This window comes from Mustela putorius, unplaced genomic scaffold (assembly GCF_011764305.1).
Source record: "Mustela putorius furo isolate JIRA1106 unplaced genomic scaffold, ASM1176430v1.1 tig00003845_pilon_pilon_pilon, whole genome shotgun sequence".
Lineage (NCBI taxonomy): Eukaryota > Metazoa > Chordata > Mammalia > Carnivora > Mustelidae > Mustela > Mustela putorius.
In genome coordinates, this window is record NW_025421998.1 from 44912052 (window position 1) to 44939671 (window position 27620).

The 27620-nt window shown below is 35.2% G+C and overlaps 1 protein-coding gene across 1 annotated transcript in view; it reads right to left on the minus strand.

The window, feature by feature from the left end:
- Positions 1–1429: 1429 nt before the first annotated feature.
- The window catches only part of VWDE (von Willebrand factor D and EGF domains), a 71232-nt gene continuing 45041 nt past the window's right edge, over positions 1430–27620 (minus strand). The window contains exons 16-30 of the mRNA XM_045062742.1: positions 26626–26740; positions 24464–24714; positions 23178–23397; positions 21517–21654; positions 15821–16390; positions 14319–14414; positions 14142–14237; positions 12397–12492; positions 11726–11821; positions 10410–10505; positions 7971–8066; positions 7776–7871; positions 6919–7014; positions 4304–4407; positions 1430–1721 (exon numbers count right to left, since the gene is read on the minus strand). Of these exons, the coding sequence (XP_044918677.1) occupies positions 1707–1721; positions 4304–4407; positions 6919–7014; positions 7776–7871; positions 7971–8066; positions 10410–10505; positions 11726–11821; positions 12397–12492; positions 14142–14237; positions 14319–14414; positions 15821–16390; positions 21517–21654; positions 23178–23397; positions 24464–24714; positions 26626–26740 (2181 nt within the window). The 3' untranslated portion in view covers positions 1430–1706. The remainder of the gene's footprint in view (positions 1722–4303; positions 4408–6918; positions 7015–7775; positions 7872–7970; positions 8067–10409; positions 10506–11725; positions 11822–12396; positions 12493–14141; positions 14238–14318; positions 14415–15820; positions 16391–21516; positions 21655–23177; positions 23398–24463; positions 24715–26625; positions 26741–27620) is intronic.

Genomic DNA, 27620 nt, shown 5'->3' on the forward strand with positions numbered 1-27620 from the left:
ATGAAATAAAATCTCTTTAATTCTGACATTGAATGCTATTATTTATAAGATTCTTATCAAAGTTAGCATAATTTTATTCTAATAATGTCTTACTTTATCTGATACTTTAAACATGGCTTAGGAATGTTCAGTATTTCCACTTAAAAGAACAAAATGAGTTTTGTGAACTTCTCTGACTTAAAATAGACACAATCAAGTTAAAATATTTTCTAGAGCACCTGGGTGGCTCAGATGGTTAGGCATTTGCCTTAGGTTCAAGTCTTGATCTCCAGGTCCTGGGATCTGCAGGGAGTCAGCTTCTCCCCCTGTCCCTCTTTCTTGTAAATAAATAAAAAAGTAAAAATCTTTTAAAAACATTAAAATATTTTCTGAAAAAAGACAAACAGTGTGAGGTCAAGTATGATAGGAGAGGAAAGATTTATAACTATAGATAACCTATAGTAATTTTTATCTCTGAGACAAATCTTTCAATTATATGTATATACCTGTTGATATTACCCACTTCCCCAATAATTAATGCCATTAAATTTTGCTTTTATTTAGCTTTCACTTCTCCTTTGGCATTTGTAGAAGGATCTGATTTTGTGATAGTTTTTCTCTTGCTTCTACACCAAAATAGATCAAGGTACCAAAAGAATGGAAAAATGAAACAGACATCTTCATGTTCTTTTTACATATCAGGACAGTGACCAAGTAAGTCTTCTAAGATCAAAATTTCATTCTTTTTTCCACCTTGTCCAGAAATGTACAGGTCAGAGCAACAGAAAGACTGGAGGGGAAATCAGGCAAAAGTAAATATGGTGTTTTCATCATGGAAAAATGATGGCTTCAGTATCTGGAATACAGTCCAAAGCAGTAAGATGTGGGGTATGTCCTATGTTAGCTCACTATCACCTCTTCATGACTGTCAGTTCTGTGTAAGGGTAGAGCTACTTTTTCTGGAATCCCCTTTCCTGTGTGGTTCTGGGTTAGAGTTGATGACAAAAGCTGATGACAAAAGCTTTCCAGGGAGACATAAGATGGAAATGGGAAGTCATTATTTTTTCAAAGGTGTTTGCAGCTAGATATTTGGATAGATAAAAGATTCACAGTGGCCTTCCAACAGATTTTTTTTTTTTTTATAATGACCTGCTTTGCTTGAGAAGTTGGAGTTTTTTAAAGATTCTCAAGTACTGCAGCAGCTCCAAGAAAGATGAAAAGCATCTGCTTGGTGCTTTAGGCTAGCATCTTCAATATCTACCTCTCTGACTTTCAGCAGCTGCTTTTGGGACCTCTATCTTCCTCTCTCCCTACATTCACCCCCAGGTCATCCAAGAGTCCTGAAAGTTCGTAATTCTGCATTAAACACTATATATCTGAATACATCAAATAGCTTCAGTTATGCTGACTGATCCCTGATGATAAAGACACCATCACATAAGAACTGGGAAATAGTTTATTAGATAATGTGAATGTCTTGAATATCAGATACATCATTTTTATAAGTAAATATCAAATCACATTTCAAAATCCATTCAGATTACCTGGATTTCTTCTTTGCTTTTCTCTAACAATGATAGGTAAGATCATTCTATATGTTATTAGTTTCTTCAGTCTTTAAAATAATTTTTTAAATTATGCTCAAATAAACTTCAAATAATTATCTTCAGCTTTTTCTGAATAAAAATTTCATTCTTATGACAGGCTTGTGATTCACATACTTGATATTAATGGCGTTTTGTCTGTAATAAGAAGAGGGAAATCAAGTTTCAATGAATATTAGAAAACTGTTTAACCCTTGCTCATTATTTGTCACCTACTTCTCTCTGGCGTGATACCGAAAGCTCTTGCTTCTGTGTTTGCCACTGGAGACTAAGTACTGCTTTCATGAAACTGAGATCTAATCCAGATCATATTTAAATATGAAAAATGTTGTGACTAAATGAAGCTTAGAGACTATATGACTCCATCTTGACCAAAGGTTACACTCAAGAAACAGCCTTGCTCAATAAAACCCAGTACATTTTTTTCCCTGATACTTTTCAGGAAAAGACTGTTTTCAATTCATGGCAACGTTTCTTTCCAGTCTCTTTCCTCATTCTTTTCCTTCTCCATGTCTATTCTTCTCTTCAGTGTAATAACTGATAACCAACTAACCAACTTACACAGTGTCTTTTACATACCAGCCACCTGAGGCGACCTATTTAGTCCTTTAACAACTCTGTGATTAGGTGTTACTAGCACCACAGTACAGATGAAGAAACTGAGGCTCAGAGGAGTTCAATACCTTGCTGAAGGTCATAGAGTGTGAACAAGCGGCAGGGCCAATGCTAATTTTAACTACAGCAGCTGGGCAGCAAATTCAGAAGCCTCTGAAAGTCTTTCATAAACCTCCCCCTCTTCAGCACCTCCTTCGCCCAATTTCCCTTTTCTTTGTGTCCTTTGTTTCTAGCTAGTAATTCTCATTCTATTGTTGTTTTCATTGAAATGCTGGCAACTCAATCACTATCTTCCAATTCTTTTCCCCCCAGTACCTCAGGATGGTGGAAGAAGGGCCAAGAAGCAGGAAAGGAGTGGGGAGGAGTCAGGGAAGGTTCTGTAAATGCTCATAATGGTACTTGTTTGTTTGTTTCCTATTAAAAAGAAAGTTATTTTTATCCTCTGTTTTGGAGCCATAGAAATATATAAAAGCAAATGAAGCGACGATACCAATGAGCAACAGAGTAAAACTCAAGTGAGAATTAAAGTCAAGGATTTAGAAGAGCTGATTATATAGGAAAGCAGGACATAGGATCCTTGAGCTAATCTCTTCTTTGTTTTCCTTTTCCTTCCCTAATGTGGTTCCAGATGCAATCGCAGAAGTACCATTAGTGGGGATGTTGATGATCTGAGGAAGGATTCAGGTAGTAAAGAAATAGATAAAAACAAGTTATAGCTAAGTCACCTAGTTTGGTATGTTGGAGTGAAATTGAAAGCTTTTGAGGTCATAGAGTTTTCTATGCCATAAAAATCTCCAAATTAAATAAAATAATACATGTGTACACTGCCTTTAGGCCAGGGAATTCACATTTTTACATTTATTGTTCTTAACAACACCTGATCCAAGAGGTACTCCATAACTTATGTTTTCTGGTTTTCAAACCACAGTACTGTCATAAGCTTGTTTGCTTTGTTTTCACAATGGAGGCCATACGCATCCAGGCCGAACACCTGTGCAAGTAGAAACACGTGCGCATGCACTTTGCCTCTGGGCCAGACTGATCTTGGATCACACTTCAAAAAGAAAATTCATTATCATTTTTCAAATTATGGCACTCCAGCGTACTTTGATATTCACAACACTTGGGCCTTCTGAAGTGTGCAAAATTGCTTTTTATATTAAAACTAATATAGATTAAGAAATTTTTGAGATCTCTGTAGATATTCAGAAACTTAAGATTGGAGACAAAGTAAAGTTCAGTTTGATCTTATGAGCACAGATTTGATCATGAAAACTTTAAAAATAGATGTTTCTACAGCACTGGCCTTGTAAGAGTGAGGCAATATCAGAAACTCTAAGAAAGTGTTTACTTTTCCTTTGTTTTCTTGATTTTTCTAAAATAAAAATAAATCCTAATTCTAATGATATGAAGAGTTTTTTATTGCTTTCCCTGAAATGGATTTTATTTTATTTTTTAAAGATTTTATTTATTTACTTGAGAGAGAGAGTTCATATACAAGCAGGGCGAGAGGCAGGCAGAGGGAGAAGCAGGCAGGCTCCCTGGTGAGCAAGGAGGCAGAGGTTTAACCAAATGAGCCACCCAGGCACCCCTGAAATGGACTGGGGAGCAAATAACGAGAAAGAAATACTGTCCAGGAAAAGAATGAAGATAGACAAGGTCTTAGTGGCACACAACCCATCCTCAAATCAATGAAGCAGTGGATATAAAAGTAGTAGATTAAAAAAAAAAAAAAAATGGAGGGAGGGATGAAGGTAGTCTTTTTATCTAGTATTTGACCAAAATATAAATTAGTGGTATCTTAAGTCCATATTGGGGAATATTTGCTCTCTTTCAGCTCCAATGCCATGAAATAGAATATTACACTTGACAGTTACACCTATACATTAAAACTCCTTAAGTGCACATCAAACTTTTGAATAAGAAGATAACTCTATCATGACACAAAAATGATATTATTTTTAGTTTGAGGGCAAATAGTAAATCCTTGCATATTTTTTTAATTTGGAAATAAAATAAACATTAACAGATAGGTATCAATTGCTAAGCAGAATATCTGAGTAGATAGATGTCAATATTTATTTTCCATTTAAAATTTAAAATACCTGTACTTTCTTTTCACATTTGACTCCAGAATATCCATCACGACAAGAGCACACATTGGGAAATACACATCTGCCTCCATGAAGACACTTTTGATTGCAAATTGCTGTAATACATAAATTTTGACCATTAACATCCTTTGACACCAATGCTTGTGACATAGTCTATGCTAATGGTCAGAAGCCATTCAGCAACTCAACTATAAAATAGTTGTAAGACTTTATGAATGGCCAACTACACTCCCATCCTTGTGTGGTCAGAGCACACACATATAGTCATCATACACATAAAAAAAACAAAACACCCAGAACTTAACACAGCAGTTTCACTATTCTTTAAAGATATTATTAAAGTGAAGAGAATTTTCATTGGATACATTTTAAACACTGGGTGTACGTTTTGCTTTCTTGAGAGACGAGATTCAAATTAGAAACATAAAATAGCATTCATAATTTGTTTTTTATTAATTTAGCAAGCATTTAAAAGAAACAATTCAGTACCAGCCAGTGTATGGAAAAATTGACAATTTAATATACTATCATTGGAAGTTTAATGTGAAATAACTGTTTTAGACACTTCCTAAACATTTTTACACTAGCAATTTCTTCCTTAAAAATTTCTTCTCGGGAAACTTATATATACCTACATCTATCTCAACATACCTCAATATCGATCTATTTTTCTATCATCCACCTACTCTATCCACCTATATTATCATCTATTATCTGTTTTTATTATCACCTATCCACTTACAGACAGAAAATGCTTGTCAGAGTAATAACATAAACAACAGAAGGGCAAAAGTCAAGTGAATTATATAAATTATGTTATATAATTAAAATTATATATATTATGGAACTTAATATTTCATTCAAAATTATGTTTTGAAGGACATGGAAAATGCTTTTAAGTAATACTGAGTGAAAATAAGTATAATATAAAATTACATACAATACAGTTATTTTTCATGAGAGAGATATCTGCTTCCATAGCTCATTAGGAAAGTTTGTGTAACCCAAGAATAATATTCACTTTGGTATAAGTGCAACATTAAAAGGTTATGTTTTTAACCATGCTGTTGGGTATAGTTGGGCAGGTTGTGTAATGCACAAGGTACCACAGCTAAGGAAGAACTTCTTACATCACAGACATCATAGATTTGAATACTTGTTACAATAACTTTCCAGCAGATGGCAATAAGACATCTTGTTCAAATAACGTCAATATTCAGAATTTCTGGACAGTTGGAAATAAAACATTTTGAGAATGGGGACTTTGAAAAATTCATATAGAAGTGCTGCAAGGCGCAAAATTAGAGTGCAGATCATAAGGCTACAGAGTACCTCAACCCACACTCACTGGGGCATCTTCGGACACTTTTTTAACATCTCATCATTTTCACCTGTGGACCACATAGCCCTCTTTCCAGAATAAGCAGCTCAAACTGAGGGTGATAACTCTTTTTTTTTTTTTTAGCGGTTTATCACATCTAATTTCCAAAGAGAATTATTGATTTTTGAGCAGATATTTCTTAAGTAGATACTAGCACTTGGTGATTTCTTTGATAATATCTTCTTAAGATGAAAAATGTGTAAGTTATAATAGGTATTACCAATAAAATAAAGTAAGAGAGTCACAGGGTTATATGCAGAATCTATGATACATGGAAACAAGTGTAGTTCATAAAACATTAAAAAAAAAACCAGGGCAGGTATTTCCAGTAAAATCACATGGTTCAGTTTAGTAACTGTATTTTCAGTTTATAATGCACTTGGATTACCAGTTTTGAAATGATGTAAGTACTGATTATTTGAAAATATTTGGGGGGAGGGGCACCTGGATGGTTCAGTGGGTTAAGCCTCTGCCTTTGGCTCAGGTCATGGTCTCAGAGTCCTGGGATCGAGCCCCGCATCAGGCTTTCTGCTCAGCAGGTAGCCTGCTTCCCGCCCCTCACCCCCACCTGCCTCTCTGACTACTTATGATTTCTGTCAAATAAATAAATAAAATCTTTAAAAGAAAAAATATTTGGGGGGTATTTCCAGTTTTCCCCCATTCGGTTAATCTTTGTTAATATTTTAACATGTTATTTCAAGTTTTCATACATTTTAAAATTATATAATATTTGATTTTCCTCAATACCCTGAGAACTCATCTATGTAATACACATGACTAAAACTAAGGGAAATGTATTAACATATTAAAGTCATAATAGGAATTAGTTCTGGGTGGTAGAATCAGGGACAATTTAGTTTTTAAAACTTTTTAATATAGTTTATGATTTTCATGATTGATATGTATTTTTCTCATAATATGAAAAAAATATTTAAAGTGTATATTAAAAACCATCTCCAGCACACCTGAAAGAACTTCAAAGGCAATGCACAGACCACAATTAGGAGTTACCTGTGTCACATAAAATCTTAATATATTTTACCATATTTTCTTCTTTTAAATGGGTATGACAATGAAGAAGATTTTCTTTTTTTCTAAAACCATTTTTTTAATGGGTCAGCATGCTGGGATTTGTTTTTTCTATGATTTCTCCTCACCCTACTTTGCTCAATAACTGTAACAGATTCAGGTTCAGAAGACAGATTAACAAATTCTGTAGGCTTACGTATTTGACACTGCACTCCTTCCCATGTGGTAGGACAATGGCATATACTGGGAGCAATACACTCACCACCATTTTTACATTTCTGAAAGCAGACAGCTGCAAAGAGAAATATAAACAAGTTAAAAATTTATTTTGCTAGTCAAATACTCATGAATAAACCACAAAAAATTTCACCAAAGAAAAGAGAACCAGTTAAAAGTTAACGATTTAAAGGAGATTTTTTCCCATAACATTTTAGCAAGAACATTTTTCAATGTCACACTGATTCTTGGATAAGGCGACTTTAAAGGTTATATAACATTCCACTGATCGGATGTGTGGTGATTTAACTTTTCCTCAATTTGGGGGCATTTATGTTGCTTCTTTTTTCACTTTGACCAATAGATTATAATGGCTGGTAATTTTAAATGGTAATTTATAAAAAGAAAAAAATGAAATATTTGAATGAGGAGAGCTGTTATCACCTCAAAACCCAGCCAGATTTAAAAGCAGTGGCACCCTACCTTGGAAGGTTCTGAATTGGCTGGTCTGAAATGGGGTCAAGGAATCAGTAACTTTTTACACCTTCTCCTGCCCCCTACATAAGACAAGGAGATGGGACTTAAAGACTTGTCATTTATCCTGGCAATTATAGTGGACAGACTGGAAATCCGGAACATTCTCTTTCTCTGCTAACCTAAGAGAATGAACTCAGAGCTCTTTTTATTCTACTCTATTTCAAAAAGGGATCCCCTAATGTAGGAACAAACAATAAAAAACAAAGACAAAACACAACAAAAACAAGGAAAATGCTCTTTGTAGTAAATTCTGCTTTATGTTCTCATGAGGCTTTAACATTTTAAGAGTATTCCTCTTACCTATGTTGCATTGTTTCCCTCTCCAACCAGAAGGACAAGAGCAAACATTTGGTCCCATGCATTTTCCTCCATTCATGCACATTGGATCACAGATACCTTCAGGGAATAGAATGAAACAGCCCTCAAGTAGCAATCCTTTACTATTTCATGTGTTGGATTTACCTCTGGCTGGCAATACCTTCAGTGGTGCCTTACTTTTTTGGCATCTCCTACCAGTGTATCCCTCACGACAGGCGCACACGTTATTTCTCATACAGCGTCCGCCATTCTTACAGGGAGGGTGACAGAGAGCTGAAAGAACACATGGCCGCAATCTGTGAATATTACATCTCTGATTATTACATATTACATATTGCCTCATGTGCTTGTTATCTATGGGGCCATAAGGCAGAAAAATGTGCTATTAAAATAAAAGATCACAACTGCAAGTCATTAAAATCATCCTTTCTAAATCATAAAATCCAATGCTCATAGCTCTCAGCAGCCTGTGGATTAGCACAATTTGAAATGTATCGATGAACTGTTCATAACAAACGGCATCTTGCTACTATAGTGCTTAAATTACAAACCCAGTCTTATATTTCACCATTCTCGAAAGTAAAGAGTGAAATGATTGGGGAAGAACCAAGAAAATAAGTCAAAACCTAGCTCAAAATAAGAGATGTATCTATGCCTGTAGAAATTAGAAAAATCTCCACAATCTAACACATGATTTTTGGAAAATAATTTTAAGTTGACTTTTGAACACCTGCTGAGGTCATAAAGGCAGAGCTTTATATGTCACTTATTTCTGTGAAAGCTTAGTGAAAAGTCCTTTTAACAGTAATTCCTTGGCTTTGTTAGGACTGTTTATTGGAAAACCTTGACTACACTGTACTAGTATTTTCTGTGTATATGATTCTGCTCCATGGAATTTAAAAATTAGTATTTATTATCTTTTATGAGAGGATTTTTATTCCTTCATATTTCTTCCAGAAATGACAATTAAATACCTTTATTTAAAAAAAAAATGATAAGCAAACCGGCCTGGAAATTTTAAAACTTATTTTTTCCCTCAATGATAATAAAGATCATGTTTTTATTTCTTCTGCATCTTCTGCAGCATGTCCTAAAGACCACTGTACTGGGGCACCTGCGGGGCTCAGTCGGTCAAGTGCCCAACTCTTGATTTGAGTCAAGAACTCTGGTCATGAATCTCGGGCTCGTGAGATTAAGCCCTGCAGTGGGCTCTGCCCTTGATGGAGTCGGCTTAAGATTCTCTCTCCTTCTACCTCTGCCCTCCCCCTCCTCCCCTAAAATAATAACCCCCCAAAACAATTGTACTATTATTTCTGGTAGCTAGCCATGCACTTACAGTATGTATGTCTCACTGACTCCTTATGTCAACTGTCTAGTTCAAACCCGAAATTCAGGAAGTCTGATCCTGGAAACTTTAAGTCAATCCCCAAATCAATGCCAGCTAGAAGTTTTAGAGGCTACCTAACTCCAAAGCCTGCTAGCATGACATATGTTCAACAAATGCATTTTAGTGCAATACTTAATAATTTAGAGATTTCCTCCTTTCCCAGTTACTCGGTTGGAATATAAATTATAGAGACGTTTTCTCACTCTATCTTACATCGACAGCAAGGAGCATGGGGGTTATCAGCTTTTTATTCCCTTCTTAACGTTCTCAGTCAAAACTACACCTACAGATTACAAATACGGGTTTAGATGTAGCTGCTTGGTTTTCAAGGTTTGCCTTAATTTAGTCTTTACTTCTTCCCATTTCACAAGCCGTTTCCTTAAAGAAAATCTTTATTAGAAAAACTCATTTGCTATGCCTGTGTACCTAGAACTTCAGCAATGCCTTCTTTTCTACCTCGACTGCAACCTAAGAATTCTAGCCAACCTCCAAATAAAAGAGATGAAATCACATTAAAGTATAACATGGCAAGGAAAGTATAGGTTTTAGGAATTAAATTATGACAGGTTTTGACATGTTTCTACTAAAAATCTACTCTGCATTTTGCATAAACTCAAAGATATGAAGATGTAGAAAATACATTTTAAATTTCATTTATTGACATTAATTCATGCCTACACTGTCAGCCTCAGGACAAGCTGATAGCAATGCTACAGATTTTTTACTAGAATAGTAACAGGGGAAGTGTTAAAATAGCAGGACATTAAGGGGGGAAATGATGCATCTTTTTGTCTCCCTGTCACCTTGCACAGTGCTGTGCATAGCTTTTCATAAATGTTTAACAAAACTAAAGTTGAGAGATCATGAGATAAATAGTGGACATTGGACTGGCCACAAATCAAGCATTTTGGCTGTGAGGGCAATAAAAATGGCACCACGGCACACAGCAGACTGCAAGGGAACTTTGCTTGTTTGGTTCACACCTTGATCCTACAAAACTGCCCAGCCAAGTGCTGAGGCGGGAGCCTAATACATGGGGAAGAAATACAAATATTTTACATAAGAACTCATACATTTCCATGATCTGATCATTCGGTGACCACAACAGCAACATCACAGGAAGGAGAGAAAAAAAATGGCATCTTCCCCTTTGAGACTAGTCTTAGGTTTACTCTGAGTTCTGTTTATGCCTTTCCCTTTTTATTTAGAAAGAAAGAAAGAATAATTACCATTCTGACACTGTGCACCAAAGAATCCATTTGGACAAAGGCAAGTGTTTGGCTTATTACAGGAACCACCATTGAGGCAAACAGGGTCACACAAAGCTAATGAACAGCAGGGGGAAGAGAGACCATAAAAGTTTTATTATTTAAAAAATGAAAGCTGCACTAAAGTACAAAATGGTGCATAATGAAATATTTTATTTTTACTGCAAGTAAAACCCATAACCTATAATTAATTTGACTTTGCCAAACATAAGAGGAATGAAATAACTGGATAATAGCTTTGAGAGTCTGTTCATTAAGTTTACAAATAATACCACGCTAAGAATATGGAGGTTATGATTAGAATTCAGAATGCCCTCTGTAAGCTGAAAAAATGATGGGAAATTGGAAGACACGTCAACAGCACTAACTGGATGGTCTTTAATCTGCTCAAATACATGGGGCCACATGTGTACCTCCTTAAGTCTCCTTCCTAATTCAAACAGGAACACTGCGTTCAAGTCCTGGCATGCTCAAAAGCATTCTATTTTTGCTTCTTTACTTTTGTTCCACTTTGAGAGTCACCCCCAAATCCATTTTTCAACCAAGACTTTATTCATCCTCCATACTATTTTCTTCCAAAGTGTAATTGCCAGAATGAATTTTTGTCTTTTCTGCTCCCAAGGAGCAATGTGCTATTACATTACTTATTATAATCCAACTTGTATCATAGTCTTTTTGAATAAGTGTATCCTGTGTCTCCTTCACTAATGATGTGCTACTGGAAGTCAGGACAAAAATCAAATTGATCTTTGTGTCCCCTTGCATCATGCTTCACACATAGTTGGCAAGCTATAAGCATTAAATTAAATTTATGTTGAGAAAAGTCATTAGATCACAATGGCTTAGATTATTCATAGATAACCACGAACATGCTGGCAAAGAAGTAAGCCTGATATTGCGATAAAGACACAAATACCGTGATGGTGTCCTTTAACTGTTTGAATGTTTCATGAAACAGAATGTCTGCGCTGTGATAGAAAACTTGAAAGAGATCAAGGAAATGTAACAGATTTCTCTCCACTATGAGGCAAGTGGATGATGGAAATACAAAGGCAAAAAAAAAAAAAAGTACTGATTGGTCTTGATAACAGTAAAGCTGAAATTCTATGGTCTGATAGGAGAAGAAGAAGAATCAAGACAAAAGGCATGTTTTTAATAAAACTTCATACCAGTCTTGTCACATTAGTGTTATGCTTTGGGGTGCTGGTCTTTAGGATACCGGTGCACTTTACATTTGTTTTAACTGATTTATTCATTGAACATATTTCTGATTTTACCTGTACCACAAGTAGGTCCATACCAGCCAGGCTTGCACTGGCAGGTATCTGGTGTAAGACATTCACCTCCATTTTCACAGTGCCTGTTACAAACCACTAAGGTCGTAGAATAAAAATAAAAGCAAGGTAGATTAGGCTTGGAACTGGCCATATTATTGGCTATTACCTAGCTTGCTTGTAATTGCCAATCACATCCTCTAATGAATAAGATCAGAGAAAAAAAGAAAAATAGCTTATTCTTTGGCTTTAAATGGTCTCTGATTCTCACATTCAGCTATTTTTTGCTCATAGAGTTGGGGAAGGAAGGAAATCATTGAGCTGAATGATAAACAAGAGTTCGCTGATTGAGAAAATTATTAGTAATGAAAATAATCATAGATCTAAATTAAACAAGATAAACTTATATGCAAACCAACGAACTGGAATTCTTATTATTATCTCAAGGAATGGTCATGGATAGGGTCAAGACGAGAGTTGCTTCCAAGAACACTTCTTTATCTTAGTACTGGCACCTGGGGCTCCCAGGGATATGCAGAATGAGAACTGTCAGAACAAATCATGAATAATATGTCCTTTAAGTAGACATTGGGTTTATTTTAGTTAGTACTAAAGCCACCAACTACTCAAAGGAGCAGTTTCCTTACATTAGGCAGCAAGAGAGTTTTGCTTACTTGTTTCACACCTTGGTCCTATAAAACCATAAGGACAAGTGCAGAGATTTCCAGCCAAGCAGGTGCCGCCATGTTGACAAGGTGGACTACAGTGTTCTGCAGACACAGATTATGTTCTTAAGTCAGCTCTGAATTAGGAAAAGGTCAGTTGATATTTATGAATCACAGCACAATACACTTTCTTCTAACAGCAGTTTATAGTAAACTCAGTTCTCATTTACTATGAAATTTAGCTCTGTGGGATTGACTATACAAGTTTATACTCTTAACACCACCAACAAATCATCAGCATGTTTTGGTTTATAAAACTCTTGGTTAGCATGTAAATATATCATCTTGGGTTTCTTCTGAAGAGTGAGACCTGGATGTACACATTCCTGCCCTAAAAATGGAATACTCCTCTTGGGGCGCCTGGGTGGCTCAGTGGGTTAAGCCTCTTCCTTTGGCTCAGGTCATGGTCTCAGGGTCCTGGGATTGAGCCCCGAGTCGGGCTCTCTGCTCAGCAGGGAGCCTGCTTTCTCCTCTCTCTGTGCCTGTCTCTCTTCCTACTTGTGATCTCTCTTTCTGTCAAATAAATAAATAAAAATTTTTTTAAAAAAAGGAATACTCCTATATTTCCACAATTATTTTCATCATCATTGATATTGTTTCTATTAGTTCACTCTGGATTTACTTTAATTTATTAATTTGTACTTTGCCTTGTCATGGAAGTATTTAGTGTGGCTCTTAGCTTGTTCATAGTTATTGTACCATCTATCAAAGATATTCTTTAAAATATTATTTAAGGGGAGCCTGGGTGGCTCAGTCATTAAGCGTCTGCCTTTGGCTCAGTTCATGACCCCAGGGACCTAGGATAGAGGCCCGCATCAGGCTCCCTGCCTGGCAGGAGGCCTGCTTCTCCCTCTCCCGCGTCCCCTGCTTGTGTTCCCTCTCTCGTTGTGTCTGTCTTTGTCAAATAAATAAAATATTTTAAAAATAAATAAATAATAAATAGAATATTATGTTAAAGATAACAAATATGTCCTTTTAAAATATTATCCATTTGAAAATGCCATTTCATAAACTCTCAAGATTCCAAAAAAAATTATATAGCTATAGATATGTTTTTATATTTTATTTATTTTTAAAATATTTTATTTATTTATTTGTCAGAGAAAGAGACAGAGAGAGTGCACAAGCAGGGGGAGATGCAGGCAGAGGGAAAAGCAGGCTCCCCGTTGAGCAAAGAGTCCCATGTGAGACTCAATTCCAGGACCCTGAGATCATGACCTGAGCCAAAGGCAGATGCTTAACTGACTAAGCCACTCAGCTGTCCCTGTATACACGTTTTTAAAAATCAATTTTTAGGATTCTTTTTACCACTTAATATCTTCTAATTATTTGGTATTTAGCACTTTCTTGGAGCCATGTCTGAAAAGTCATTCAATAATCAGGAGTCCTCTGCTTGAAACTAAAATACATATTGGGATATGGCACATTATAACTAAATCTCAAAAATATTACTTCTGAAGACAATTTTACCAAGGAAAAATAAGCTGTTACTCTTTGGCTACCTAATTTTAGAAACTTAAGTGTTTAGAAGCTTCAAATAAATTATTTTTAATAAACATTAAAAAGCTTAGATTTCCCTGCCAGCATTAAGATTTATCAGTACAAACACAGCAAAACTGAATTATCTTTCTAAAAAGCTTTAAAGAAAATAGTGTTATTTTGCTTCTTATTTGGTTTTTAATTTGAATGATCACCTTCATCACATGTTGCTCCGCCATGCCCTGGGGGACATTCACAAACGTTAGGCTTAATACATTTTCCATGGTTTCTGCAATCAGGATGACATATAGCTGTATAAAATAAAGCTCATGTTTTAGAAATGCCCATTATCGATTAAATTCATTATGCAAACTAGTGAGTGCTGTACCTACCAGTTTGGCAGTTAGAACCGGTGTAGCCAGGTTTACACCTGCATATGTTTGGGGCAACACACTCCCTGCTTTTTCCACATGGGTGTCTACAAATGGCTGCAAAAATCAAGGAAAAAAGGTTGAACTGCTGATACAATATACACATGTTGCCCATAGACTTACTTATAAGAAAATTCAAATTCTCTGAAAATTCTGAGGCTGCTTATTGAACAATAATCACTACATTTATCTATAAAATTATTTTTTCCCTTTGAATTTGTTTTACTACTAAGTGACTGAGAAACATGACTAATACAGTCAAAAAGAAATATCATATGAGGTAATTACTCCCATAGCAAAGCCTGATGTTGAAGGTGGCTGCTAGCCATAAATGGGATTACACTTTTCCAGAGGTCAATAAAGTTTCAGAAACTAATCAGACAAATGTTGGTAAATGGTGGGAATAATCAGAATTTCAAAGAGCAAGAGGCTAGAAACACGTCATAAGTTTATAGGCTTATATTCCTTGAGCTTAACTACCTGATATATTTTATTAGACATTTAACATTTTTCTGAGGTAAACAAAATGTATGATTGTTTTGTCTTACTAATAATATGACATTTTATATTATAAACATGTAAGTATTGAAAGTTGTTATTATTATCACTATTCCTACAAAAAAAAAAAAAACCAAAAACAAACAGAAAAAGTACCTCTCAGTAATACTGAGAACAAAGAAATACATACCCCAACAGCTCTATTGCTTAATTAAGTTGGTCTCAAATAAATCAAAACACAAATAACACAAAACAAAGTAACAAAATACCAACAACACAAAATAGCTTCTGCAGTATCAAAGCCAAAATTTTGATTTGCCTCAAAGAAAACAATACTGATAATTGTGAAAAGAAGCAAACACTCCTTTCAAAATTAAAGTGATGCCCAACTTGTTTTATTCTCAAGAGCTGGAGGAATTATAGAGAAACCCAGTTTATGCAAATAAGCAAATACACCCAAATTAGTAATTTAAAGTGCTAAGTGCCCACTGCGAGCTGAAAAGAATCCAGACCACAATGTTATTCATATCCTTATTTTCTCTCTTTATCTGCTTAATGCTAGGCAAGTCAGTTAGCCCTGTAAGGCTTTGCCTTTCCTATCCGGATAAGGGGAAAAATAAATAGTCCATGTGCAGAGTCTTTATGGATTATATGACATAATTGATAAAGAATGTGTCTATAAACCTTGGAACACAGCATGTACCCAAACCATATTTATAATATATTATATAGTTATAGTACTATTTGATTTAATTTTTAAAAATAACTCAGGAACAGCCATGTTAATTTTTTTTTGAAATATGAAGAAGATATATATATAAATAATAAATACAATGAATAGAAATTGGTGAACTAAATGAAATAAGCAGAAATTAATAGAGAGAATAGAGAGGCATTTCTTTTTAATCACTTAAATGTGAACTTAAATGCACTTAAATGCATCTTCTCAAGAATTTTCATACTACCTCTGCAATTGATACCATCTCCATAATATCCAAGGGGGCAGCGTCCACACTGGAAGTGACCATCTGTGGTTGGCACACAAGAAACACCAAGAAAACAAGGTGATTCAGCACAAGTTAATATTCTGGTCCATCCAGGCTTTTCTGGCAAAGTAGTGATGGCTCTAGTAACCGATGAGGCAAACCCATCCTTATACTGCATGTAACCTTTGGCAGGCCTGTTAATTTGAGAATTATTCCCTCCAGCCTCTGTCTGGATAGTGTTCTGTTTAACATCCTTTACTTCACCAGGGGAACCATTTGGGTTGATGCTTAAAGAACTATGGTTTTTCGTCGACACTCCCAATTCCTCCAGACTGAAATTTGTACTGATAGTATGATCCGCCTGTTCAAACCCTGGTATCTGATGGGAAATAATGTTTTTTGAATTATTCATTTGAGTTGTAACTGATTTTAATGAGAAGTGCGAGATTTCACTGGTTGTGTTCAAGAACTTTTTGATAGTGGCAGGCCTGTGGGTAAAGCTTGCACCGGATGATGAATGATCTGTTGACAGTGACTGAAATTTTATATCTGAAGAACCAAAAAAGAAAAAGAAATGTCAGTCAATAACATTTATTAATATTCTGCTCTTTCCCCAGTATTTAACATTAATTCATTCTTTTATTTAATGCCTATCACATGTATGCCATTACAGTAGTAAGAAGTCATCATACACTTCCTGCCTTCAAAGAATTTACAATCTATTTGGATATATCAGGTACCCAGACTGTTAAACATTGTAAAAGTTAAAGAACAATAATTAATAATTTTATTAAGAGTTAGAAAGAGCCAACAAACATTTATTGACCACTTCATACACTGAGGCTCAAAGCAAAGGAAATTGCTCACGTTTGTATTCTTGACATGTGAGCAATTCATAATAATCTGAAGCAAATTTTAAATCATACAAACATACTATGTATAATTTTAAATGAAGACTTAAAATTTTTTTGCAAAATATAATTAAATTGACTGAAGAAGAGCCAGAGGAGTTGATAGAACAATTGCAATGAGAGAAACAAAAATAATCTAAATCTAAATAATCTAAAATAATCGAAAGTCATTAAATATCATGCTAAGACAGATGATCCAATAGAAAAAAAATTACCAAACTATCAAGGAAAGAATATTGTATAAAACTCTTGCAATGCATAGAAAGAGATAAAAATTTTTTACTTTTTATTTTTTTAAAGATTTTATTTATTTATTTGGCAGAGAGAGAGATCACAAATAGGCAGAGAGGCAGGCAGAGAGAGAGGGGGAAGGGGGAAGCAGGCTCCCCACTGAGCAGAGAGCCTGATGTGGGGCTTGATCCCAGGACCCTGAGATCACGACCTGAGCCAGAGGCAGAGGCTTAACCCACTGAGCCACCCAGGCACCCCGAGATGAAAAGTTTTATAAACATTTGATCAAGTGACATAATCCTAAAGTCAGTATCATTTATGAAAATACATATACATTTTCAATGAAATACTACCAGATGAAATGAAGCAGTGTAGTTACAGACTACAACATCCGGATGAAACTGACTTGTATTTCTACTTTACATTACATAATTTCATTATGATATTATAATATAAAGAAAATATAAAATGTTAAAAAGTAATTTGATACAATTTTCTCCTGAAAACATTCTAAAAAAGTTAGTCTAACAAAACATTAATAGAAATTATAGCAAGTCATAAATGATGCCGAAAAACCATTTGATAAAATTTAAAAATCACTTTTTTAAAGATTTTATTTATTTATTTAACAGAGAGAGTGTAATCACAGGTAGGCAGAGAGAGAGAGGGGGAAGCAGGCTCCCTGCTGAGCAGAGAACCCAATCCCACAAAGCCACCCAGGTGCCCCTAAAAACCACTTCTAACTTAAATCTAAAGAGAATTCTGAGAAAGCAACAAATAAAAGGAAAATCCCTTAACTGAATGAAGGGTTTCTAGCAGAAACCTACCATAATATCATACTTAATGGTGAAACATGAGAAGAATTTCCATTAAAATCATTAAAAACTATTCCCTGCCTACACACTGGAGGTCCAGCCGTTACAATGGGGGCTCAAATTTGAGAGCTGGGACTGCAGTCAGACTGCTCATGTTCAAATCTCTCTTCTTTTACAAATTGTATATATCTGAACAGAATATTTAACCCATCTATGCCTCTGTACAGATGACTAACATGGAAATAATAACTGTTACTGTCTATAGCTATTGAGAAGATGGAATGACACAGTATATAAATATTTGTCCTGGCATATCATAAATATAGATTAAATCATAATTACTATTATAATAAGAAAGTAAGTAAGAATAAGAGACAAACTCACTATTGGCAAGAGGCATTGTCTATTTATAAAACCAAGAAAAAGAATCAACTATAAAAAAAAAGTGTAGAGTGTTTAATAAGGCAACTGGATGCATGAATAAATTAAAATCAAGAGTATTCCTATATTACAGTAATTGATAAAGATATCTTGCAAAATAAGTGCAGTGATAATCTTGCAAGATGAATAGCTAATATAAAATGCAAAACCATAAAGAAAGCTTATGTAAAATGTGTAAGGTCATTGTAAAGACAATCAGAATATTAATTGAATAAATCAAGAGTTATAAGGACAGCACTGTGGAAAATAAAAGGCCTAATGAAATAATGAGTTTCTTCTAGTCTTTAGGGTTTAAGTCGATGTTGAATGACCAGGGAGTTGTAAAATGTAACTTTGAAATGGTCACTTATAATCATAAGCCTCGCAGAAATCACCTTAGATATCATTTGTTCATTATACAACATGCATCATTTTTCTAGACTATAAGCCAGGGAGTGAACGGATTAGAAAGAAAAAGAATAATTTGTAAACTGCATTGTATAATCTTAGGCAATCTTTCTAAAGGGAAAAATTCCTAAGGAAGAAATATATTTGTCTTCTGGAAAATAAATGAAAGGTATTACTTGTCCTTTGATTTTATTTAGCAAGACCATTACTTACTAGAGGCAGTTCTATTTGTTGACTTAAAATGCCTGTCTCTCTGTATGGCATTTTTACCATACTCTTCCGTAGTTTCACTTTTGTTAGAACTTGTAAGAACTACAGTATGTGTGGTAGACTCATGTAAAAACTGTGTTTCAACTGCAGATGTATACATGAAAAACAGATTGCACGATTATAAAACCAAAATGCTATGAATAAAAATGTCACTAGGATTGAACTCTTCACAAATTAGATTACAGAGCTAGCTTAAATGTCACCTCTTCAGCAAATCCTTGTATTATGGACCGAATTGTGTCCCCCAAATTTATTTATGTTAAAGCCCCAATTCTAAATGTGACTGTATTACCTTTAAGGAGGTAATTAGGGTTAAATGAAGTCATGAGCGGGGCCCTAATCCAATACGACTGGTGTCCTTTTAAGAACAGAAGGAGCCACAAGGAGGGTGCACATGTGAGGACACAGTGAGAAGGGGGCCATCTGTCAGCCACGGAGAGAAGCCAGAAACCAAACCTGCTGGTACCTTGGTCTTGAACTTCCAGCCTCCAGAATTCTGAGGAAAAAAATTTCTGTTGTTTAAGTCATCCTATCTGTTATTCTGTTATGGCAGCCAGATGTGACTACAGGTGTTCCTATAGTCACATACCCACCGAACCAATTTCATCCATCTATATTCTCCCACAGAGTTTTGTCCCTGAAATTGACTCATGTGTCTCTTTCCTCTTCTAGTCAGCAATCTAAAGAATAAGAACTGTGCTGTGTTGACTTTTATAATCAGTGTCTGCCATAAAACAAGTAAACAATACCAATAAGAAAAAAGAATTATTTTGTATTAACAAGCATCTTCCTAAATATACAAATGCCTCTGACAGAGTTAAGGAACTTATTCATCACTCATATGTAGTGGGACATGGTTCAAATTGTTTTCCTCTTAAGTTCCACTTGATACAGGTTTTATTCAGGGAATGAGTCTCTGTTTGCAAAAGGCTGCTCTTAGATCACTTTAGTGCACACAGTGAAGGGTACGATACTGTTGAGTATTTGGAACTGGGTGTTGAAGGGGAAGTGTGAGTGGCTGAGACAGCAGGGAATTCCCCTTACCAGCCTGCACTGGGCTTAAATCTGTTACCTCTAGTGCTAGACTGGCCCGCTCCAATCTGACTCACAAAGTGATTTATTTTTCATCAGTATGAGGTCTTATTTACTTATAGGTAATAAAATACAGTTCTTTGACACTGTCTTCTATAATTAACTTTTCTCTTTTAAGCTTTTAAAAGGTTGATATCCACCAATTTTTGTCCTCCTTTCTCTTCGTGTTCTCTTTGGGTAATTTCATCCATGACTGATAACCTTAAGAACTGTATCTTTAACTTAATCTTCCCTCCAGAGCTCCACTTGGAGTCACCTCAGTCCCTATGTATCCATACTGAATTCATTCTTTCCCTTCCAAAACCCCTTCTTCTTACTTAGATGTCATGTGTGTCACGTATCTTGGTCAGCTCAGGCTGCCTAATAAAATACCATAGACTGAGTGTCCTAAACAAAAGGAGTTTATTTTCCTACTGTTCTGGAGGGTAGCCAGTTCAAGATCAAAGTGCAGGCCCATCTGGTTCCTGGTGAGAGTCTCTTCCTGGCTCCCATACCATCTCCCTGTGTCCTCACATGGCAGAGAGAGATGAAGCTCTCCAGTGTATCCTCTTCTAAGGATACCAATCTTATTGGATCCCAATCCTCCCTTATGACCTCATTCAACTGCTTACTCCAAATACAGCCACAATGGGGTTTTGGGACACAACATATGAATTTTCAGGTGACACTATTTAGTGCATAGCAATATGAAAGCCAATTCTACATGCCCATTCACCTAAACTGAGCACTTGGCACTTAGTAACTCTCTTTCCCTCTCCATGCTAATCCCAATCACTAACCATGGACCATCACCTTGCTCCTTTAGTGTTTCTTTCAACCATTACCTCCTCCTCCAAGGTCAGAATATCTTCATGTCTTTCCTGTTTATTTGTAATACTGTCTTAGCTTTTCTTCCCACCTTCAGAATAGCACAGTTCCTTACACATAAGTGGTCCATCCTCCATATTGCTTTTGAGTAGACTGTAAACTGTATTGTGTTTCTCACAGTTTCTCGGTGATCTGGCCACTGGCTAGGACTCCAGCTTTAATTCTTGCAGCAGTCCCTCTTACCCTCTATATTTTAAGCACACTTAATTACTCATAGTGCCCAAGTGTGCTGTGATTTTACATGCCTCTCCACCTTTGCACATGTTTCTTCTGCCTCAAAAGCTTTTTCTCTCTTGATTGGATACATCAGATTTAGCTGTAATGACTCTTCTTTTTAAAAAACTTTTCATTATCCCTCCAGGTAGACATGATTCCCTGCGTAGTATTCCTGCTAGTCTCTGCGGGCACTTCTATCAGCAGACATAGAACGCCATATTGAACTACGGTGATTACATCAGACTCCCTGGTATCATACTCAAACCCATTAGGTCAAAGGGCATGTCTTACCTATTTTTGCATCTTTCCACCTCCAGCTTAGTGCATGACACTTAATGAATATACACTAAATGAATACAGGAGTAAAAGATATAATAGAACTGAGGGATTTGGATTAATTAAATGGAGCAAAAAATACTTCATGGCAGAAAATAGGGACTTTTACCATGACATATTTTCCCATCACCATAAAATCCTTTAGGACATGCACCACAGTGATAGGAGCCAAAGGTATTGAGACACTCTGCTCCTGGAAAGCAAGGCCTGGATTCACACTCATCAACATCTTCCTGGCAATTTTTGCCTAAACAAAATAAAGATTAAGAGTTCAAATTATTTATTTTGAAAAACATTATGTGTCCTGTTAAGTGCTCATTATTTGATTTCTTTTACTTGAAGATATTTTACTTTTACTTTCCAAAAGATATCTTTACTTCTGTTACATTAAGGTATGCCCTACAAACTTCAGAAAAGCTGTAATATATTAAGAGGAATGTACTAATTTTAAAATTTACAACAGAGTAAAACATAGTCATTAATTAGATTCTTTTTAACATTAAACAAGACCCTTCAAGTACATAAGATTTTCCCTATAAAAAAGAAGACAAAAAGCCATTAATATTTTAAGAAAAAAAATTTACCATATTAGAGCAGCAATTTTTACTTTGTTAAAAACACTCCACGAATTTTTAAAAAAGTCTTAGAATGGTTGTCATCTTAGCTTAAGGACACCTTACTGCAGTTATTGCATTAGCTGTGAAAGTCCATGAAAATTTTATAGCATGCTAGGAAAAGTTAGTCTTTCCTCAGTAAAATTTTTTGAGATCAAGTGTTGCTCTTTGAAATGTTCAAAAACTTATTTGAATGAATATATTCAGTCATTTACTCATTAGAGTAAAATCCATGAAACAATCAACATTTGAATTCTTTCAAATGTAGTCTGTAGCCTAACAGTCCCAAATGATAAATTTTTTAATTTTACTCTAAGATTTTATTTATTATATGACAGACTGAACAGGAGGAGGCGCCAAAGAGGAGGGAGAGGGACAAGCCTAAATCCTCCTGGAGCCCAGAGCCAATGTGGGGCTTGATCTCAAGACCGAGATCATGACCTGTGCTGAAATCAAGAGATGCACATTTAACTGACTGAGCCACCCAGGCACCTCTAACATTTTTATGTTAAAATAGATGCCTTCAGGGAAAAAAACTGCAGCTCAATAATTACACATTTACTTATTTAACATTTGTATCTATTTAAATTAGAGGGAACATGGGTATGACTTGCAAAAAGCTTTGGGAAATTAAAAGGTGTCATTCATACTCTTAGTTGAGGTTTCTAGAATCAGACATTTGAGGATAATTAATGAGTTAGCAAATTTCATTTGATTGCAACTCTAACTTTATATCATGATCTTTTAAGTAAATGAATTATCAACCTTTCTTAAATTATAATTTTTACATTTCCCATGGCAAACTTCTTCATTATCCCATGTTATATTTCAATTGAATACATTTAAATACTTTACCTACCAAATTTAGACAGAAATGTTTAGGAACCTGCAAAATACAACACAGCCATAGAATATTGCCATTAAAATGACAAAAATGGGCAAAATTATAAGAGTTTCTGTAAGCAATGTACAATAATAAAAGGATATTGGTAGCAAATGTATTTGTGATGACTATTACTACACTTTTTAAGTGTATATTAAAATCTTTAGGAACATACACTTGCTTGAGCAATCTGTAGATTACTTGGAAAGCCACAGAACTTTCCTTTCTAATCTGATCACATACTAATTTCACTCATGAAGAACCAAAACTCACCTTTGAGTTCAGGCGGACATACACAAGAATAACTGGGAAATCCACTAATACACCTGCCAAGGCCACAGGGGTTCGACTGACACTCAGTGACGTTCACTTCACAGAGAACCCCCTCAAAGCCAGGCAAGCAGATGCACAGGTACATTCCACTTCCTGGAGGAAATTTCCTGTCTGACACACATGATCCACCATTCAAGCAATCACAAGATTTCACAGTCACCTCCAAAAGAAACAAAAAGTAAGATGCTTTATTTTTCAATAAAATTAACTTCAATTTATGCTCCAGAAATTTTGATTGGTATGTATGTTTATGTACAAGACCAGACCACAAGTTTTACAAAAATTAATTAATTGATTAATTAATTTTTAAAAATATATATTTAATGTAAAAGACTATTTAAAAAGATATGTTAATAAAGTAATTATGCCAACTTTCAAAAGCATAGCCAAAATATAAATGCTGGGGATAATTTTTAAAAATGTTACAAGATGGGACGTCTGGGTGGCTCAGTTGGTTAAGCAGCTGCCTTCGGCTTAGGTCATGATCCCAGCGTCCTGGAATCGAGTCCCACGTCAGGCTCCTTGCTCAGCAAGGAGCCTGCTTCTCCCTCTCCCTCTGCCTCTGCCTGCCTCTCTGTCTGCCTGTGCTCACTCTCTCTGACAAATAAATAAATAAAATCTAAAAAAAAAAAATGTTACAAGATGATTGATCACTTTCTATAATGCACGCACCACAACTGGAACAAAAATCCGTAAGGAGTAAAGCAGTCATGCTCCTGAGTTATCCCAAAATACAGAGAGTAAACAGTCACTTGAATTCTGTGGTTACCATGAAATTGTACACAACTGCACTTCATACCATTACTTCTGTATGAGTGTGTCCCAAATGTCGAGCATATACAGTGCAAAAAAAAAATAGTATTAACAGCTCATGACTGATAATATCTAAAGAATGGTCAATAAAAAATGACTTTGCTTGAATGAAAGGGTATAATTATCAACCTTAGGTTGAGCACAGGTCTTTCAGAGAGGCAAAAATGAATGCATTCTTTATCCTTATCATAGTTAAGTACAGGTGAAAATGATCCTTTAGCTCCATGCTCTAGAATTGAGAATCTCCATAAGATTTTAAATTCTGACAAAAACAGCATGTTGGCAGTTTAATTTTCCATGAAATGTTGAATAATTTAGTTCCTCTTCACAAATTAAGGATTATATTGCAAGTTTAAAATGGATACTGATATTGCTAATTAATTCAGTGGCATTTATGTAATGATAAATATTACCATAATCGTGACTCTCGTTTCAGCATTGCAGTCGTCGTTAAAGAGTAAAGTGAATTGCTGTGGAGTCTGGGACTCTGCTTTCCATGTGAGAAGTCCTGTAGAGGAAACATTTGCTCCCTCAGGACCTGAGTCCAAGGTAAAATGGATGTCAGAACCTTCGGGATCCAAGGCCATGAACTGGTATACAAAGTTCTCCCCCAAAAATGTCTGCAATTTGTCTTGCGGTATTTGAATCACTGGGGGTTGGTTGTCTGTCACAGAGAAAACATTTACTTTGTACTCGTGTAGAAAAAAAATAAAGGAAAAGGGAAAGTACAATAGAGAGAGCTCCTACTGGAACTTTCTGATGAAGTTCAAACTCAGCTAACTTCCATTACTTTTTTTTTTTTAACATTCAGAATAAACTCAATTGCATTCTGAGAAAATGTAAAAGTAACTCACAGGTCCAAGACTTCAACCTTTGCTACAAGAGTGTAAAAGCACTTTGAAAAGAGAAACACTTCTGCATTCCCCAAACTGGATTCCTCTTCTTTCCTGTCTGCAATTACCTCTCCATGTCGACCAACTCAGTGCTTGTTTTCTCACTCTTCTTTGTCCTCTACCCTTTTCAGCTTTACTTTCCCTCTCAGCATCTTCTTTTCTTTATTTCTCCTTTACTCTCCACTATGTCTGGACTGTTCATTTGACTCCCCTGACTCTTCCTCACTGTACCTGTCTCCCCCTTTATAACTGGGGGCCACAGAGTCACAGCAACCCTCTGCTCCTCAGAGATCTTTCCTGCTGCCAAGCTCACTTGCTGGAACTCTGGTTATTTCAGAAGACAGAGAGTGCTCCTTTTGTGCTCAAGTAATGCTTTAAAACATCTTTTTACATTGTCACATTAAAAAATGGCTCCCTCCCTTGCCAACTGGCTTAACAGATTGGAAGAACAGCCTTTTCCATTGTGCTGGGCACAAACACACTCCACTTGCATCAACAAAGCACTGATGCCAAGAGAGTGTAGTGCTGGTTCCTGCTCTGCCCTCATATATCTTTATACAATTTACTGATTTTAATTTCCTCATCCCTCAATACAAGAAACTTGGGACAGATGGTATTTCCAGACCCCTGGTATCCTTGAACATTGTAAATCTATGATGAGTCAGTCATACCAAAACCATTAAAAACACAGATACCAATTCAGAAGCTATAGTGTGTTTCCCTTGTCCCTGGCACTAAATTCTTCTCCAAATTTTCATTGTCTTCCCATAACACCCCATGGGTCTTGCACCTGAGCAATGAATCATCTGACAAATGGTCTAATGCAGTCATGAAATTTGTATATACAGTAATATATATAGTGATGTTATAAAGCACAGTATAAATAAAAGGTTTTATGACTCAGATAAAATTACATGGGGATGGGGCCAGGGAGTAAATATATCTCATTGTATTTTGTGATGCCTGGTCTTTTCACTGAGGAAAGAGAATAAGAAACATCTATGTGGAATTATATATAGCTGTACTTAAGGAAGTGAAGAAATTATATGGTACATGACTATGAGGTGGGGTGTTTTTTTCGGATGGAACTAAGTATTCAGACATTATCTGGACCCACTATTATATTCATGTAGTCACAGAAAGGTAGGGCTGGAAGGCACTTAATAGATTACTGAATCCAGGAAGACTTATTTAACACCTGGTGAATGCATGGCCTCTGGAATTTAAATAGCTAAATGTCTTGTCACAAAACTAAAAAGAAATAAGGCTAAGGATAGGATATAGATCTTTGGTCTCAAAGTAATGTTCTCTTTCCACTAAACCCACCAACTTTACTGATGGACGTTTTATATAGTACTTGAGAGCCTATTTTGTTAGTAGCTATTTGACTTGTACAAACTGTGGGTAACTGAATTAGCCATTCCCATTTCTTCCATTAATAATTCACATTTGCTTTCAGTATCAAATATTAAAATGGAAATCCCATACCCTATTGTATTATAATCATAGAAATTACATGAAATAACATTTCATCCTATATTATGTCCAAGCAAAGTAAGTCATGCAGTTAGGAAGGATCCTAAATTAAACACATCTTAAATATGTTTTAAGTACCTCATGCTTTAAAATCACTTAAAAACATCTTGTAGAGAAAATATCTGGATTAATAAAGATTAACTTACTTTCTAAAAATGACCAAGTAAATTTTGAAATTTTTGGTCTACAAATCAAACAAGGGCTGGTAGGATTTTTATCTCCTTCAATGTAGCAGATCCCATCTATAATGCAAACATTTTCCTAACAGAAATTTTAAAAAGAGAAAAACAATTAAGATGTCATTATAGTTAGTGTTTAGGAAAAAAAATGTACATAGAAAGGAAATACCATATATGTTGGTGATTTCAGTGAAAGCATATAATAAGTCTATTCTGGTTAGGAAACATTTTTTCATATATCCTCATCATAAATGTATGTTAGAACACAAATCATTTTCTTTTGTGCAATTTGCATATGGAATTGATCAATAAGGAGGGAATAAGAAAATATATATGTAGATTTATCTTTGTGTAGAATTAGTTTATAAATAACAAGGAAGAAAACCTGTGTTTTCTTCTTGTTTTTTCTTTGTTTGTTTTGTTTTGTTTTTACTGCTAACTCAGGCTGGAAATGCTCTATTAATAAAGAAATGAAACAATTTTTCCCCTGCTCATCTTACTGAAACACATTAGTTTCTAACGATTTTCCCTTGCTCTAGGAGCCTACCATGTCCTCTGAATATGGCAAAACTGAACAAGAACTATGATATAATTATCCACATTTGACAATGGATATCCTTATACAAAATAATAGAGAAGCTGATCTGCAAAGAAATAACATTAAATGTAGCAATCATTTTCAACCCGAGAAAAAGACCAAATTTTGTTCAGCATATATAAACTTTGCATATTTGACAAAAATCTCTTCTGATGTCACTTAGAACACAATACAAAAATAAAAACAAAATAGCCCCAACAATATAAAACAATTGTGAATTATAACATTTTAAAAGTATTTCTTATAAGACATGTGGAAATGGAATATTTAAGGGAAAGTAAAAATCAAACAACTTTTCAGAAACAGAAACTTCTTATTGATAACATCTAGTTGCTAATCTCAGGGGAAGAAAGATCTAAAACTT